Source organism: Pectinophora gossypiella, chromosome 1, assembly GCF_024362695.1.
Source record: "Pectinophora gossypiella chromosome 1, ilPecGoss1.1, whole genome shotgun sequence".
Taxonomy (NCBI): Eukaryota; Metazoa; Arthropoda; class Insecta; order Lepidoptera; family Gelechiidae; genus Pectinophora; species Pectinophora gossypiella.
In genome coordinates, this window is record NC_065404.1 from 1,521,094 (window position 1) to 1,541,009 (window position 19,916).

The 19,916-nt window shown below is 38.8% G+C and overlaps 1 protein-coding gene across 2 annotated transcripts in view; it reads right to left on the reverse strand.

The window, feature by feature from the left end:
* LOC126369869 (arrestin homolog) overlaps positions 1 to 19,916 on the reverse strand; it is a 164,945-nt gene that overhangs the window by 3,622 nt on the left and 141,407 nt on the right. The window contains exons 1-7 of one of the 2 annotated variants that reach the window (XM_050014498.1): positions 12,125 to 12,349; positions 11,637 to 11,827; positions 8,887 to 9,065; positions 6,621 to 6,756; positions 6,011 to 6,168; positions 4,763 to 4,906; positions 3,310 to 3,439 (exon numbers count right to left, since the gene is read on the reverse strand). In XM_050014498.1, the coding sequence (XP_049870455.1) occupies positions 3,310 to 3,439; positions 4,763 to 4,906; positions 6,011 to 6,168; positions 6,621 to 6,756; positions 8,887 to 9,065; positions 11,637 to 11,827; positions 12,125 to 12,140 (954 nt within the window). In that variant the 5' untranslated portion in view covers positions 12,141 to 12,349. Of the gene's footprint in view, positions 1 to 3,309; positions 3,440 to 4,762; positions 4,907 to 6,010; positions 6,169 to 6,620; positions 6,757 to 8,886; positions 9,066 to 11,636; positions 11,828 to 12,124; positions 12,350 to 19,916 lie in introns of those variants that run through there. The other variant, XM_050014561.1, reaches the window with a different exon arrangement.

The window sequence follows — 19,916 nt, forward strand, 5'->3', positions numbered from 1 at the left end:
TGATGATTATGATGATGATTCCTTATTCTATGCCATAAGTCAACCGACGAACTTAATAAACCAGTTAATTCCACCCATTCCATTCCATCTACGGACAACTAGGCGTCGGCGGGCATTTCATCCTTATGTTGTGGATAGACCACCAATCCGCACTAAACGTTTCGCCTCTTCTCTTTTGATGCGAATGGGGAAGGATTTTTTTCAACTCGTTATAATCTGGAAGTCTTCAAGGCTAGACAAGCGTGATCCACCCTAGACTTATTGTAGATTTGCCGCAGATGGCATTAACTACTTAACCGGACAAATGGGGAGCGTTGAAGGATCTCACCCGGTAAAGATTGTAGTCAAACGCGAGCCTATATTCATCAGCAGCCTATATACGTCCCAATGCTGGGCACAGGCCTCCCCTCAATCAACCGGAGGGGGTATGGAGCATACTCCACCACGCTGCTCCACTGCGGGTTGGTGGAGGTGTTTTTACGGCTAATAGCCGGGACCAACGGCTTAACGTGCCCTCCGAAGCACGGAATCATCTTAGTTTTTCGGACAATCAGGTGATTCAAGCCTGAAAAGTCCTTACCAAACAAAGGACAGTCTCACAAAGTGATTTCGACAATTTCCCCATCGGGAATCGAACCCGGACCTCCAGATCGTGAGCCTAACGCTCTAACCACTAGACCACGGGGGCTGTTAGGAGCCTATATTATTAATAAAAAAAACTCCCGCTTCTAAACTCCCTCTTCAAAGAACTTATCTCCAACAATGAGAGACTATCCAGGCTACGTTCCTCAAAAAAAATAAAAATGGCTCTGTAAAGATTTTCCTTCGTTTAACCTTCTAATTTCATGGATAACAGACAAATGCATCTTTTATCTTTTTTTAGGTATAAATGATGACCCTTTTTATTACACCCAGACACAATTACATCTTCCACCTGTTATTATTCTGACCAAAATAAATAGCAGAAATATAGATACCAACAAAATTCAATATTATATCATCATCATCAATTTAAGAGCCACGCTCTTGTCGGTGCGGCATTTAGGGAAAAATAGGGCAGTGGTTTCCCTCTTGGCTTCCGCCCCGCAGTACTCTGTCTGACGCAAGTGGGATGGCGCCCAGAGTAGTCTATTACAAAGCCATACTAGGACTCCTGTCCTCCTACTCTGAATTGTGCTGACAGTTACTGCTGCCCTCTGTCAGGTTCCAGTTTACAGTCCCTGTGACTTGCCCCTTAATATACAATACAATACAATACAATACAATACAATACAATACAATACAATACAATACAATACAATACAATACAATACAATACAATACAATACAATACAATACAATACAATACAATACAATACAATACAATACAATACAATACAATACAATACAATACAATACAATACAATACAATACAATACAATACAATACAATACAATACAATACAATACAATACAATACAATACAATACAATACAATACAATACAATACAATACAATACAATACAATACAATACAATACAATACAATACAACACAACACAACACAACACAACACAACACAACACAATACAATACAATACAATACAATACAATACAATACAAATACACTTTATTGCACCAAACTAAAAATAAATAATTACAAAAAGTCTCTTAATTAAGTACATGGCAAATGGCGGCCTTATCGCTTAAAGCGATTTCTTCCAGGCAACCATAAGGTGAGGTAAAATGTAAAAAATAATAATTGAAAGATTGCGGGTACAAACTATAAGTACAACTTATTACCAATAAAGTACAATTTCACCAACAAAATACATGCAAATAAATATATATAACATACTTACAAATATAATATATACCTAACCTATATACATAACCTAACATATATACCTACATAGTGATCCAAATACATTGTATTTTTGAATATATATAGTAAATAGGTAATTATCACTTAATCTCAACAGCAGCGTCAATATTATTTTTTGGAAACGTACTCTGGAAACTCCTTCATTACATCAGAAATTATTAATCTCAAGCGGCAAGCGGTACTTTCTTTCCCGTGAAAGAGAATCTAATGAATTATTTATAGGAAAGATTTAAGTTAGGGAAAGCAATATGAAGTAATCTCATTTCAGTAACTTTAGGCACGAATTTCCTAGAAAGATGCATATAAGTAGATTCTTTAGATAAGTATATATTTTTTTTTGTTATGTTGGTTTCATCATCACCAGCCCATTAACGTCCCCACTGCTGGGGCACGGGCCTTCCCTATGGATGGATAGGGAGATCGGACCTTAAACCACCACGCGGGCCCAGTGCGGATTGGTGGTTATTAACGACTGCTAATGCAGCCGGGACCAACGGCTTAACGTGCCTTCCGAAGCACGGAGGAGCTCGAGATGAAAACTTTTTGTGGTCACCCATCCTATGACCGGCCTTTGCGAAAGTTGCTTAACTTCAACAATGTTGGTATCATTATATGTTTATTGCACCAGCCCGTGCTCCAATGAATCTTCTTTCACCCTAAGGTTGCCTGGCAGAAATTGCTGTTTAGCAATAAGGCCGCCTATTGTGCTTATGTTTTATTCGTATGTTTATGTCCTTTGTATATGTTGTTGTGCAATAAAGTATTATTGATTGATTGATTGATAGATTTGACGTGATCTTTATTCGACTTCTGCGACAGCATTGTGCCTTTTGTTTAAAAAGCCTTGCCAGACGTGAGGAGCCTACATACACACATAAGATTACGCCTATTTCCCTTTGGGGCAGACCGAAACCACGGAATTCTTCTTACTACGATCCTGGTACACCAATTTTACTTAATAATACGAACCGGGGATTGTCTTTGGGTGCACTCCCATAGTGCATACAGGGATAATCGCCGGTTGGTGTCACACCACATTTAGATTAAACTGTCTTAAGGGGCCTCTACGTGTTGGCTTCGGCCCCACGCACGCCTTCCAAAAGTCCGGGCCTCCATAGGCCCGAGATGTGAAAAAGACATACAATAATAATAAAAAAGTTTATTTAGATAAAATCTACGACACACATACTGCTTCGTCCACTCTTATAAGTCTACCTTCATGCCCGCCGGTTTAGAGTACTCTGCCCACATAAATACTCCATAATACATAAATATTTCTGCACTCGGCTCTTTCATTTGTAACTCTGTAATTTGTATGTGCCAAACAAGTTGTGCTGTGTGTGCCAGGGTGTTGTTGACTGTAGTTAGTTGTCCGGCCAAGTAGTTAATACCATTTGCGGCAAATTTACAATAAGTCACGTCAAAAAAAAATGCTGTTGTTAGTTACCTTGGGATGCATGAGTATGAAGGGCAGCTCGGCCACGAGCTCTCCGTTGAGGGCACCGAGGTAAAGCTTCACCTTGGCGCTGTAGCTCACCACGATTCCAAACGCGTCGCGCTGCTCCGGGTCCAGCAACCTAAGCACCAACAACAACCACTATTTAGAAGATGGAAATGTATGGTAATAACCGCCTGGGATTCATTGGTTTAGGCCTGTGCTGGCTATGTTGGACCTGCGACTTCAACGTGAGAGGCAAGCGTTCTACCAACTGAATGAATGCATGAGATTAACTGTCTGGGAACTGATATTAGGCCGCCAAACTACTGAAATTGTATTCAATATTTTTTTTTTTTTAAGAATATCTAGTCCTGTACCGAGGTTCTTCTTGCAGCTACTTTTCCTCGGCTATACAGGTTTATGAAAAGCTGCAGTAGTTTTAGGGGAATGAGATGTTCGACAAAAAATAATCGAATTTAAACAATATGGTATCTTTACCATCTGTGATTACGATGCTGCCCTGGAAGCGAATAAAAACATATAATGCGTTCAGCTGCTTATCTCCCCAGGCATGTTGGTTGATAATTTATCCCTATACACACATAACATACATAAATAGCCTATATACTAATATTTATGATTTACTTGTTAAATGCAGTTTTCATAGAAACAGGGTAAGTATAGGGATCCAAATAGCTCACTAGAAACTCACGGATATAAATTTGAGGTTTTAAGGCATCCATTTGGAGCTTGGTGGCTGTGTAACGATGCATTACTCGTACGTAGTATGCACGCTCCCAACCGTGCACGAACCATGCGCTTCAGTGCGTCGCTCTACCATAAACACTGACGTACTATCTATTAAGTAGGCAAACGCGTATCTCAGTATATGCTTTCGCTACATTACTGAAGGATTTGAATAACAAAGATCTTCTGAACCGTATTCTGAATCTGAATGAAATTCGTTCTTTCTTTTCAACCATAACATGTTCCGAAGTGGTTCTCTTCCCTCGTGTGGGTTGTGACGTGGATTACCAACCCCATCAACCCTGGTGTCATGGTTACTATTGAGCCGCCAAAGGCCCCTGACATGGCTCATGTAACGACTACTCACATCAGTTAGTAGTAACCAGGACCAACGGCTTAACGTGCCTTCCGAAGTACGGATCATCTTACTTTCGGACAATCAGGTGATCAGCCTGTACTGTTCTAACCAAACTAGGGATCAGAAAGTGATTTGTGTGATGTTTCCCCACCGGGATTCGAAGTGCCGAAGTGGTAGTAAGTGGATTATAGGATCAAAAAAATCTTAGGGCCCTTACAAACCAACGACATTCCATCTTCCCTGGTCTGTAAGCGCAAATAACTACGTCTTCTCTAAAAATCCCAGATTGAAAAACGGCACAGTAGAACATGCTCTAAATGTACTTACAACATGTGCTAGAGACTCAAGAAAACTTACAGAGTAGTAGAAGCCAGGGTAGTCTCGTTACGTTTGAGCTGACCATCGAGCGCAATCCCACGCTTGTCGCGATAGAGGTCCAGAGATGGAGTCAGGTGCAACACTTTCTGGAGGCTGGACCCTGGCTGCAGGGGGCAGCCGTCCCTGTTAACATAAATAATAAGTAATAAGTAGTAATAATAAGTATTTTATCTATCTATCTATCTATATGGGTTACAAAGATATAGTTTAATTAACGGTCAAGCTCGGTTGCATGGAACAAATTAAAGAAAAGGCGAACGTCGTATCTAATTAGCTTTAGATAGAAAAGAATGGAGAATTTAATCAATCAATCAATAATACTTTATTGCACAAAGACATATACAAAGGACATAAACATACGAATAAAAACATAAGTACAATAGGCGGCCTTATTGCTAAATAGCAATTTCTGCCAGGCAACTTTACAATTAGAATTCTACAACGACAAGAGATGATGAATGGTCTAGAAGTGGATATTGCACGGCAATCTCAAAGATGAGTCTTCCTTTCCAATACAACTCGATTTTAGCTCAGATGCGTTTAGTCATTCTATTGCATTCACTTTGGAATACAACATTATATTTGTTTACGTTATCATAGGCGCAGTTATGTTTGTGCTTATGTTTAAGGGTACTTTTGCTGATTTATAAGTGTCTAATTTCGCAAAACAAGGCACGATTTAGTTATATATTTCCTCTTAAAGGAACCACTTATGTTTTTCACTACATACTACCCACTTTCATTTAGACATCTTACCAGTTTATAAAGGTTATTTAACTTCTATTACGTTTACATTAGAATAAGGTCTTTTATAAGACTGTACGGGTTCGATTCCCGATGGGGACATTGTTGAAATCACTTTGTGAGACTGTCCTTTGTTTGGTAAGGACTTTTCAGGCTTGAATCACCTGTTTGTCCGAAAAAGTAAGATGATTCCGTGCTTCGGAGGGCACGTTAAGCCGTTGGTCCCGGCTATTAGCCGTAAAAAACACCTCCACCAACCCGCAGTGGAGCAGCGTGGTGGAGTATGCTCCATACCCCCTCCGGTTGATTGAGGGGAGGCCTGTGCCCAGCAGTGGGACGTATATAGGCAGTTTATGATGACTATAAGACTGTTTATTTATAATTTATCAATAAAGACATTTTAAAATCAAAACCAATTAATAGCCTTTCCGTCCGTGACTATGGTATACAAGCAAGGAGACTTCGGTCTTGTAAATATCTCACTGTGTTTCGACGCTGGCCACCACGTTGCGGTACTGGCCGCTCTGGAACAGCACGACGTCCACGCCCTGCTGGATACAAGCCTTGATCTTCTTCACCACCTTGTTGCTATGGTTACGGATGCAGATGTTCAACGCCACCGTCTCGCCGTGCATGTATAGCTGGAACAAATATAAGTTATAAAAAAATTGGCAAAAGAAATAGCGCTTGGTTTTGGACAAGCGGGGAATCCAAACATACGGTGATGTATGAGAGCGTTCCCGCAGGAGCGTTGTCACGTCACGAGCATTGATATTTACAATATGCTTTGCTTCAATAAATAGATTCTGATTAGAATGACAGTAGGATAAAGATATAATAAGCAGGCTACTGCGAAATAGACATACGTATCAGGAATATGTGGAATGAAAATATTATTCTAGCAGCTGTAATTTTGATCACATATTATAAATTAACAGCTTAGATAACCTCATCTGTCCAATGGAGGTTATCCAAAATTTTCATATACAAGACATGGGTTTTCTATATATTGATATATATCATTGATATATGGCGTAGCATGCTAGTAGCCCATGGGCTACGCTGCGTAATTAAATATCAGCAGAAACATTACCTGCTTGTCCAAAGTAAGCTCCAACTCGAGTTGTCCCGGCGACAGTACGAAGTCCTTCCGCACCACAGTGCACGGCTGCGGGCCTGCCTTAGTAGGCGCATACTGCACCTTACGGATGCCTAGAGCTACGGTGCTCCTGGAACAAACAAGTATGTCTTCGTGACTTTCCTCGGCGTTTTACAACTTGCCTTCGGTTTTTTGCAAAACAGCATGCTTAATAACGAAGTTGTTTGTAAACGGACGCGATGACAGATACATTATACTTAGATCGCTGCAAAGCTACAAACTAATCAAATGACTCGCGCTCACGCCTGTGCCAATAGGTCTTGCTACGGTACATCAGTCATCATCATCATCATCATTATCAGCCGTACGACGCCCACTGCTGGGCATAGGCCTCCCCCAAGGATCTCCACGACGATCGGTCCTGCGCTGCCCGCATCCAGCGGCTTTCCGCGACCTTCACCAGATCGTCGGTCCACCTCAGTACCGCTTAACAATTGTTAATTATTAAGTCACTACCTAATCCAGTGATCCCATGGTCCAGTGGTTGAGCGTTAGGCTCACGATCAGTAGTTCCCGGGTTCGAATCCCGGAGGGGACGTTCCACAAAAATTACTTTGTGATCCCTAGTTTGGTTAGGACATCACAGGCTGATCACCTGATTGTCTGAAAGTAAGATGATCCGTGCTTCGGAAGGCACGTGATATAAGTACGTAGTCGTTACATGAGCCATGGTGGCTTTTGGCGGCTTAATAATAACCCTGACACCAGGGTTGATAAGGTTGGTAATCCACCTCACAACCACACGATAGAAGAAGAAGTCACTAACTTATCCTATTATTTTTATATCATGCATTAATATTACGTTAAATTGTTATGAGATCTTCATTAGATTACCTACCCACTATTAGCATCTTGCCACACGTGAACTTTATACACTTCAAACCCATCAAGGATGTCAATGTCGTAATGTATGAATTTCATGTAATTGTATTGTTGGTTTTTAAATAAATAAAATTAAATAAAAAGTACAGCATATTACGAATAGAATTTTAGAGTCATTTTAGCAATAAATAAGTACATAATTACTAGAGATGGGCCGACTACTTACTTACATAACTCTTCGCTGACGTCGCTAACTGACGTATCTCAAATTTTTAGCGAATCTGATTTGCACCTTTTGTTATTGTGAAAAAGAAAAAAAATATTTTAGCAAAAAATTGCAGGTACGTCAGTCTGCAAAGTCAGCCACGAACTGTTTGGCTGATTAGCCGATTACGAGTAAGTCTGCCCCAGAAAACTGACTAGTCGAGGCTATAAATGGTTATCAAAATTTTGATTCTGATGTTAGTCATTCATGGCAATAAATATTACAAGCGGAATTGGGACCCAAGATGTCACTTAGAAATAAATTTAAAGAAATTAATATTTTAACTTTGGCATCACAATATATCTTTGAAAACTTAATACATTTAAAAAAACATATTGGATTATTTGCAATAAATTGCGATCGGCACATTGTTAATACCAGGAATAAAAATAAACTTGCTTTACAAGTCAGTCGATTACATAAGATTACTTAATCTTTTAAGGGGCAATGTATACGTTTTTACAATAAGATTCCCATTGACATTCAGAATTTGCCTTTCAACTATTTTAAGAGAGTTATTAAACAAAAACTTTACAAAAAAGGTTATTATAAAGTTAACATAACATAACAAATACTTTATTGCACAAACAGGAAAAAACAAAATACAAAACAAAAGAGAAATAGAATTAGTACAATAGGTAAAGTTAGTGATTATTTAGAAGATATGAATGCATGGGATTAACTGTCTGAGAACTGATATTAGGCAGCTAAATTACTCAATTGTATACCAATATTTTGTTTTTTTTTTTTTTTTTAAAGAACGTCTAGGGCCCTGTGCCGACGTTTTTCTTGCAGCTTCTTTTCCCCGGCTATACAGGTTGTGAGAAGCTGCAGTAGTTTTAGGCGGATGAGTCGTTCGTTATGTAAAAATTGACGATTCAAAGTGTAACTATGTTACCTACTGAATAAATATATTTTTGAATTTGAATTTGAATAGACGAAGTAGGTAGATAGGCGGAGTATTTCTTGTTATTTAGTTAGTGAAAATTTGTCTTGTTCAATAGATAAAGGTACTTTTAAGTACATTTTAGGTTACACGCCTACGCGTTTGGTACGGCTCTTTTGCCGTCGGTTGAAGGAACGATTTTATTGCAAGGAGGGTGAAGCTGGTACCTGCGATGGCTACGGTCGATCTCGGAGTCACCAACAAACAGCTTGACGTAGTAATGCACGCCGCAGGGCTCGCCCTCGTCCTCCAGCCCTGGCTGCAGCGTCACCGACCCTGGCGCGCCGGCTGGCACCGTGAACCGGAACGGATATGCCGAACTACCCAGCTTCTTTAGGAGACGCTCCTATGAGAAGTGAGAATATCCGTATTAACCTCGTGGCAAAGAATGAATGGGATTTGAACTTTAAAAGACATCTGGGCGTGACCTTTAAATTATAAATGCGGAAGTAACTTCATTTGCTGATGTAGATAGTTAGAGACCCAAAGAACCGACAAAATGGGGGTGGAAAAAAATATAACTACACGAAATTGCCCGCACAGATTTTCATACCAATAAAGTCGCGCCACGCAGTAAGTTACGAAGTTGGTATTCCACCTCACAAGCCACAGGATAAGAAGAAGAAGAAGACGCCCATTATCTCTTATGGGGTGGGCAAAGCCACAAGTAATCAAAAGATAGCTCTCACCCACTTTTATTACGTAATCCTAAGAAGAATATGATGAACCGTATAATGGTCGATTTTTACGATATGCCCGGGAACATAATTATCGTCTCAGAAATAATGTAAATAGACTTTAGTATGTTTTATTAATAGCACTTTATTCACATTTTAATCTCAAGCTTAATAAAAACCTCCGAAGTAAACAACTTCCGTTTCTGAAATCCAATTCCACCCATAGCTTTGCATTTAGTGAAATACTCCTAATTACCCATAGGCCTAACAAACCGAGAAATTGTCGTTCAAACAGAACTTTTCCAAAGTCAGGCGACCTCACCAAACAAGGCTGCGCGGGCTGAATTCCTCATTAGAGCAAGTTTGTTCGCCAATGCGGCCGACCACACTTAAATAACATCGTAATTACATTCCCTCCCTTTTCGGTGTAACATACGCGGCGAATGCGCTGGTCGAGTGGCCAGGACGGGATTTGGATAACAGCGCGGCGGGCGATGTTGTTTTTTTTTAATACTATGAACTATGAACTACATAATACAATATAATAGAGCCATGGTAGCCCAGTTGGTAGAACGCTTGCCTCTCATTTTGAGGATCAGGTTCGAATCCAGCACCAAAACCAATGATTGTCGAATTTGTTTTCAAATTCATGTTTGGATCATTGCTAAACATTGCGAGGAAACCCACATTCCCGGGAAATGCGTTTTCGGAGGTATTTGACCTAACTTGCACTAGGCTGGTTTTCCCTTCGCGGGTTGGAAAGTCAGACAGGCAGTTGCTTCTGTAAAACCGGACCTGTCATAATCTTCAGGTTAGGTAAGCGGATTCTGTGAAAAATGTTGATAGTGCTATGGAGCTAATGAAGTACATAATATAATTTATTTAAAATTGTCATGTAGCCGTGTGACTAACAAAAATATTATTTTGCTACCTACATTTTGGGTAAATCGTAGTTTTCTGGACTAACAGCTTAGCGTGCCTTCTCTTTTCTGGACAATCAGGTGATTCAGCCTGTAATGTCCTAGCCAAACAAAAGCAGTCTCACAAAGCGATTGCGACAATTTCTCCATCGGGAATCGAATGACCTAAACCTTCTGAATCTACACATTCCTGGCTTACAGCCATTTTAGCCCTATTTACATTTACTCACGGAACAAAAACCTATGGAGTACTTGAGTACTTCCCATAGACCTAGAGTTAAGAAATTTGGCAAGAAGGAAGGTCTTATAGCCCAAGTAAAGGAATAATTCCCGAAAACCGTTATTTTTCCATCACAAAACCCACGTTTTTGTAATTACAAACTTTTTGAATTTGGTAAACTAACCGCAACCTATATCGGTGTATGGACACAAAATTTTATCAACCGCATTTTATTTGCGATTACTTACAAACTTATTTACAGTTGTTGGATGTATGGAGACAATAGTATTTCAACGGAAAGTCAAAGCCCCGGAACTGTGCGCGGGTCAAAGTCGCACTTAAACGGTTTTTTTAATGTATGGTCACGAGCATTAATATGTATACACTTTGGTACCATGTCACATTAAAAATTGAACTGTAAGTCTCACTAAATGTCAAATATGTTAGTGCGACAGAGTCCTAAAGTGGGTACATTATATTGCTCATGACTGTAGTCCTCAGTAGCCTGGCTTCCATCCGTCCCTGCACAACATAAGTGTATATTGCAAGAGTGCACTTGTCCAGAACCAACTTATAACGTCCCCGCACACTTTACAAACGGCCAGTCCGCAATAACCGTATCTCTATTTATTGTTGTTTCGTTTAGAGAAGAACTTAAAATAACATACACGTTATAATTCTACTACGTTAACCCTTTCACGGACAGAGGCTATGGGTCATTGATGGTTCATAATAGGTAGTATGACACCTTGGAATCGGAACTTCATTAGACGTTCTGTCCTTGAAAGTGTTAACAAGTCTCCTTCCCTGTGCAACGCGAGACAAACCAGCTGAAATCTATAACGAAAATTAACAATATTCACCAATTTACAGACACAAATTAAAACCATTAATTTTCATAGAATATTCCACACGAGGTCCGGTATTTCACTGGCTGGCTTGATGAGTAATAAAAAGGAATTATCAAAATCGGTGCATAAACTACAAAGTTATCCCCAAACAAACATAAAAAATACGGTCGAATTGAGAACCTCCTCCTTTTTTGAAGTCGGTAAAAACACACATTAAACAGAAAAAACTTGTGTTGTAATATGACGTACCTGCGTCTTCGTAAGATCAAAGCTATTCTTCTCAGGCGGGGGGTAGATCTGCTCCGACGCCAGGAACAGCTCCTTGTAGAAGTTGAGTCCCATCACCTCATCCTCCTCGCGGCCGTAGCGGAACGTGCACACAACTTGCCCGTACACCTTGCGCCCGCGCACGTAGTCCTCGTCGAGGAGAACCACGCCATCTGTTGGTGAGAAGAATTATTTTTTAAACTATAACGAACTGTCTGTATAATAAGCGATAAGGTTGTAACTTATAACCGTAACCGCGTAAGGCACAGATTTCGTTTAGTCCTATCCGTTCCAATAGGGATTCCTGTCTGATTTAGGTTTAAATAACAAGAAATTAATTTAGTTCATTAAACTTTCATTCCTATCTGTTCACTATAATGCTTTTTGCAATCAGTAATGGTAATACTATAATAAACCGTAAATAAGCCTAATTACCCACTAAAAAGATAATTACCAGTAGAAATAGGTACCTATACTATAGGACATTTCAACAAAAACTTCCTTCGTCTTTTCTCGTAAACAAAACCAATAGAAAGAGCAAAGTAAAACAATAGCGGGAGCATCGCAAACCGCTCCATCACTTTCAGGCTAACAAATACCGAAGCAACAACAGAAATTGGCGTCGTTAAAAGTTAAATCTTCGGTTTAAAGTCAGGTAAGCGGTTCGCAGCTCTTCGCTCTTGGGCGGGTAATGAACCGCGCTGATGGATGGATGCAGCTGTGCACAATGCACCGTGCAGATTCGCTGCCACGCGCCGCAGACGTGACGCTTGCCGCGGCTCCGTCCCGTTTCCATTGTTATCCGACAGTTAGCCAAGTTTATTGTACGGTCACGAGCATTAATATGTACACACATTGGTACCATGTCACATTAACTTTTTTGACAAATTGAACTGTAAGTCTCACCAAATGTCAAATATGATAGTGCGACAGAGTCCTAAAGTGGGTACATTATATTGCTCATGACTGTACTAAACAAAGCTATTTCTATGCTGTAGTTACGTAAAGTTGTGTGAAAGAGACAGCGAGGAGTGAGCGAGAGACAAGAGAGGATTGCGGAATGAAAGGGAAATGGTTGGTTGTTTTAAAATGGAATACGTATTAAATTCATAAAACGTTTTTCACCTATTTACATCCAACATCGTTATGTTGGATGACTGGGTTGGACTTTAAGTCTCACTAAATGTCAAATATGTTAGTGCGACAGAGTCCTAAAGTGGGTACATTACATTGCTCATGACTGTACTACTATTCCAATTGAAATATAGTCGGGATCTTACGTGTAAGATCCCGACTATATTTCTTACGCCTCACTGAGCTTTCTGCTAGACCAACGTGACAGGTGGTGATAGCCGTATCACCGTTTATAATTAAGTCGAGCCAACAATGTTAACTGATACGTATAAAACTTGGAAAAATTCACAACTACGCACCACTAAAAACAACCTGCTGAGTAGGTAAAAATTAATTCTTATTGTAAAATACAGGTAAGACAAGTTAACGAGAATATTTTGACGGACGGACACACTCTTACCATAAGGATTCCTTTTTATCATTTTGGTACGGAATCTTAGAAAGGTAATCATCGACCAGACACCGTTGGGACTAGAAAGTTGAAATGTCCCATAAAATATTATTTAAATTAGGTTAGAAATTCAACATCATAAAAACATACATTATCATGATAGACACGACGGTGTTCACAAATAATATCTTGAAGATGCAAACAATGTTTCGGGGCCCAAAGAGAATAAATTACAAATTGAATTTACGAAAACAAATCTTGTTAGCATTGCTATGGGCTCTTTCTACTTAGCTTTATTTATATTTGATAATCTGATATAGTTGTAACTGGACGATAGACCAAATGAAATTATATTTTATCAAGTTCGAGCATTGTTTAGTCCAAGGTCTCATTCTTGGGGTTATAGATAAGATCCTATTGAGCGTGTTCGTATCGTATATCGCCATAATGGACACTTGCCCATACGTGCCGATGTTTTAAGCCTTCCCAACCGACCATTCTTTCTCGACAATGACACTGTTCGCCGTTCGAAGAACTATTACCGTTACAATTAAACTAAAGTGCTTGTAACTGGTCAATATTCGCATCCTAAGTCAGAATAATGTTGACGATTTAGCAATGGTTATAACACGACGGTTATGTAAAGACACGCTTGATATTGTTGTTCTCGCCTGTAAGTATTATTCTATACATTTGTGATAAGTGTACAAGGGATAGGACAATAACCTGTCTGACAATTTATTTTTAACACATTAAAAAATACAGGGTCTCAATGACATCCTGCCGAATACTGAGGGGCATGATTCAGCTCATGATTCTGAGCTAATATCAAGTAATTTAAAAACACAAAATAAAAAACATTAATTTTGCGACGCAAAATTACACTTGATATGAAATCAGAATCATGACCTAAATCATTTCCCTCAGTATTCGTTACGGTATCAATTACATCTTGTATATTTCAACAGATCTAATATAATAATTGCACATTTTTAATTTTGAAATTGTATTTTTTTTATTTTTAATATTTTTCATGTTATTTATAGTCCTATGTTTCTTTTTCATTCATTGTTTATTTTTCTTGTATTAGTTTTTATATTATTTTCTCGTCATACAGCGCATTGGGCACACTGTAATGTTGTATGTACCTTTATAAATAAAATAAATAAATAAGAAGCCACAATCTGACCTATGGGTTCCACGAAGGAAATATGGTCCACGAATTCCCTCTTCCCCATGTAGAGCGTAAGCTTCCCATTAGGGGCGCACTTTTTGAACACTTTGAAATTGTACACCATTTTGAAAATCACTTTCCTTGTCAAGAGACTTCTGAAGTTCAGAGTTGAATGTATCGGCAGCTATTTTCTTGGCTATTATATACTGGATTATTTGCTTCTAAGGCTTCCGAGTAGGAATAATCTTGTTTGGCTCATTACTATGTCACGTGGGGGGTTAAACAGCATAGCTCCACCTACATTCTCTGAGTCAGCTTCTAGGAATTTACATAATCAGGGACAATAACAAAGATTTCAGGTAAAAGTCTTTTAAGAACATCTAATTACGCGAAAAAAGTGCCTTAAGTTTCAGAACATATCAAAACTCAGGAAAAGCGGTCCCAAGGGATTACCTTGTGGTACGTCAGTAAATTAATGTGTAAAATCAAAATCGAAACAGGAAAATGTTTTGCATGTATTAGGTTATAATAAGAAGCCGTTCCACACCTTTAGGCTATTGAATCTTTATGTAATTAGTTGGCTTACAGCTGTAAATCACATTAATTCTGACCTTGAACCACGAAAACCTAATTGCTAGCGAAGTAGCTACATTTGCAATTGTTATGTTGTATACGATGTTGTTTTTAATAATATTTAATGTTTGGAAAACTCGTTATTAGGATTGTTGGAAGGTTGGTTCTTCTATATATCTACATCTACCTACATTCCTAAGTATATAGAAAAAGAACATAACACATAATAGGTAGTCAGAGGTACATCCATCGCAAGATGAACAAAGTAACTACAACTCACTGAACTTTGTACCTATATGTTAGTTTTCTTTCTTTTTTTGTAAGACATGTATTAGAAGGAATATCTCTATTAACTTTGTATCCCTGTTAAAAACATCTGCTGCGTCTGTCTGTAACAACAACTAAACGTTAAACCACATCCCGGCCAGATAGCAAAAGTTTCCAACCTAAAAATCAGGTCAGAGCAAAACCCAGTGCGATCATAAACGGACATTTTTAAACCCAAACGTAAACGGTGAAGCAGTTTATTGTAAATTGAAAAAGCAGAAGAAAAACCCGCACTCGCTGGGGAGGTTGTCGTAAAAGCCGCATATTCAATAAGAGACGATCGGGAATAAATAAAGTCATAGCGACTCGTAAACCCTTCGGTCCGCGCTGACAAGTTTGGGAATTCCAGCCCGTTATTTAGGGGTTTGGCGAACATTTTTTGGGTATAGTTTCCCGACAGTAAATATTTGTCCGTAGAAAAAAAGTCTTCTAAAATATATTGACTGCTACTGCTTGCAGTTTTGGAGAATACTCAATAACATTGTTTTAAGTTTACGCGGTTATTATCATAATTAAAACACATAATGGTCCCGATTCCTGCAGACAGTGCCTAATTTTACTTTAAGTTATATCCGTCATTTTCATATCCGTCGAAAAGGAAAGGGGCGGATGATTCACTGACGATGACTCTTAATTTTAGGAAGAATGAGTCAATGAATGAATAACCCGGGCGAATCAAAAGGTACGTCGCTGGTATGCAATCCGTTTGACGTGCTGTCTACTTAACTGTGTCGGGTTATTGACGGATGTAAAATTTTTAGACGGTTGGTTTAGATTTGTGCTTAAAATTGACGTGTGTTCCATAAATTTTATGCTTGTCAATTACCCGTCCCTTTCCTTTTCGGCGGATAAGAAAATGACAGATATAACTTAAAATAAAATTAGATGGTATTTACGTGAATTAGCACCATTAACGGGTTCTTATCGCGTTCCTATTTCAAACGCGGTAAGAACCCGTTATTATGTGTTTTAGTACTGAATAAGTTACTGTTAAGTAAATTGATATAATGCAGCCACATACCACATTTTATCTTTTTCCATTACCAAAATAAGTTGATTTAGTTGCCTGGCAAAGTATTAAGTGAGTGAGTGTATTAATAAAAGTTTCATATACGGTACATATTAAGACGAAACCTCTTTGGGTTTCCACTATAGTTGAATAGGATATTCTGGAACAATAGGATTCACACTTGTCTGGTTTCAACAACAAATTTTGCCTTACTTAGCACAAATGACCATACTTTCTTATAGATTAAAAAAATACTAATGTTTTCCAAATTGGAGATGTCCTTAGAAAAGGTTCAATACGATATATATTTTTTTTTTTTTTTTTTTGACGTGACTTATTGTAGATTTGCCGCAGATGGCATTAACTACTTGGCCGGACAAATGGGGAGCGCTGAAGGCTCTCACCCGGTACAACGTTTAAGACAACAGGCCTGAGGGTGCCCAGTTGGGCGCGAACCTCGGCTCAGGGCGTCGTCTGAGAGGAAAAATATTTGAAAGAATTAATCGACCCTAGTGGGTCGATAGCGATAAGCGCTGAATGAGGGAAATCGTCGACCACGCCGGCGGGGTCGGTATCGGGGTCCTGAAGTGTTTGGTGTCGCGAGCTGATTGGCTGCCTCTATGGCTAGAGTAGTCGGGTCGTCGGGATCGTATATTACGTCCTTCGGGCGCCGATACTTTTCAGTACCGTCCCTAAGCGGAATGTACTCGGAAGCCGCAACTACCAGGGGATTTGGGTGGTGCGGAGCAGAATCGAAAAAACGTTTGGAAGCTAATTTGAGCCATTGGGCAATGGTTGGCAGACCTAGGTCAATGTGCAGATTTTCATTGCGAAGGAACCACGGAGCTCCCGTGGCTTTCCGCATGAAACGATTTTGTATTACCTGTAGACGGTGAATTTGAGAGGGACTCGCGTGAGCGAAAACTACCCCTGCATAGGTCATGATCGGACGGATGCAAGTCGTGTAGATTTTCACCTTATTCCTAAGGGACAATTTACTTCGCTTGTTAAGGAGATAATGAAGACGGCCAATACGATATACTCTGCAGCGTTCATGTATGAAACTATTGATGAATGTGAAGGAAGCAAGAGAAGTGCGTCAGGATCGAAGGACATGGAATGCCATAGGCTTTGCTTACACCGGTGGGCAATACACACCCAGTTTATATATAGGGTGTTAGTGACATCGTAACAAAAACTTTGAGGAGTGATTGAGGCCATGATTCTGAGATGATATCAAGTGGAATTTTCCGTCGCAAAAGTATGGAACTGAAAATAATTTAAAAAAACACAAAAATTTTCATGAATATTCAGACTGAAAATTCCACTTGATATCAACTCAGAATCATTGTCTGAACCATCCCCCTCAGTATTCGTTACGGTGTCACTAACACCTATACCTTCTTGTTTGGCTACCGTATGTACTAGTGCGAGGTGCAAGTGACATCGTAACGAATACTGAGGGGGATGATTCAGCTGATTATTCTGAGTTAATATCAAGTGGAATTTTCCATCGCAAAAGTATAGAATTGAAAATAATTTTAAAAAAACTAAAAAAAAATCATGAATTTTGCGACGAAAAATTCCACCTGATATTAACTCAGAATCATGGTCTGAATCATCCCCCTGAGTATTCGTTACGATGTCACTAACACCCTGTATGTATGTTCTAATAATTTAAGTGTAACTTTTATAAAAACTTTCAGTTTTATTCACCTACCAACCCTACAAGTAGATAACGTGAGCTGCCATTCGGTATTCTTATCAATCTATTGGTAGCCCATGAGGAGTGTTTGACTTCGCAACGGAAAAGGATATTTGTGACGTTGGATGTGCAAATTGATATGTATATTCTATATTGGAAGTGCTCCTATTTCGCAGTATTGCTCCTAAGTTATTGGTAAATACCATAAAAGGGTAACTTATTAAATGTTCTGTCGTGTGGGTAGTGAGGTGAATTACCAACATCGTCAACCCTGGTGTCAGGGTTATTATTGAGCCGCCAAAGACCCCTGACATGGCCCACGTAACGCCTAATTACTTACATCATCAAATAGTAACCGGGACCAACGACTTAACGTGCCTTCTGAAGTACGGATCATCTTACTTTCGGACAATCAGGTGATCAGCCTGTAATGTCCTAACCAAACTAGGGATCACAAAGTGTTTTTTTTTTTTTGTGATATGTCCCAACCGGGATTCGAACCCGGGACGACAGACGTCTGTGGGGGTAAGAATGTGGAACACTAATAAATAGAACTTTAATTTAACCTCTTTAGCTAGACATACGGGAAGTTGCGGGACATTCCCAACACAGGTAACCTGATTATATACTTACTGGGAAGTCCTTTCCTAGTCCTTTCCACGAATACTACACACATACACGTATGCTTGTACTTTCAGTTTTTTTTTTCTTTTTGTGTAGCTTCTGGCACGTCTATTTGAGCAACTAGGTAACATTTGTCACGCAATATCTAAACTACTTTTTATCCTACTAAGTTCCACGGATGGGAAGAGGCTTCCGAATTCAATTCGGAGGTGGGCCGTACGTCCATCCCTGGAGGATACGTTACCGGGTTGGTGTTTGCGGGTTAGTGGAGAAAAACCCACACCCAAATCCCCATAGAAAAGTCCCCGAATGATAAAATCGTACCAGGACATCAGGGGGGTTAAAATAGCCACATCGAAGCAGTTCATCTAAGAAAGCAATATTGCTATTTGACATTTGTTTGCATTACGCACTTACTTTTATATGCGCAAATGTCAAATTGCAATATTGCTTTCTTAGATGAATTGCTTCGATGTGACTATTTTAACCCTCTTGGTGACCAAAGCCAGGATGTCTCGTATTATTATAATTATCAGGGATAAACTTGAAGGTCAATTTAAAATTTTTGGTCATTTCACAAGGTGTTATGGCTGAGGAGAAGATATGACAAGAAACTGGAACAGCAACACATCTTTTAAACCAATCAGGGAATACAATTACCATTTTGTTTAATAGCTAGAGGAACACATTTAATACCCGGCATTTTTATCATTTAGGTAATCATTAATCTCATAACAAGCTTTTTTACATATAGTACAACCTAAGCGTCACTTGAGCATAAAATTTATTTTCTTACAAATTCAAAATTTTATCTGGTATTTTATTTCTAAAAACGTTTAATTCGCATAACCCCAAAAAAAAACAATTTCATTTATTTAATCTAATTTGACTATGTTATATATATTACTAACATTGTATTTAGTTATAGTAATCATTGAAATATAGTTATTTATTTTAATCTATATTTTTTTAATATCAAAACGTTAATAAAAATATAGTTATTTATTTTAATCTATATTTTTTTAATATCAAAACGTTAATTAGGTAATGCTAATTAAATTATACGTCAGTGCATGACGCATCGTCGCAAACGCATCGGTGGTCGTTCACTGATCGTCTGTCTCTTTCACGCATATAGGTCAATGTACGATTCAAAAAGAGAGTTAATTAATAATGACGATAGTTAATAGAAAGTAATTACTAAATGCAAGCTTATCGAACGTGTTACTGCAATGCAGTTTTTTTTTTTATACCTGTCTGTCACCAATCACCATTCATTTTATTGCCTGATAACCTAAAATTCTGCTCATGCCTACATGGAGTTT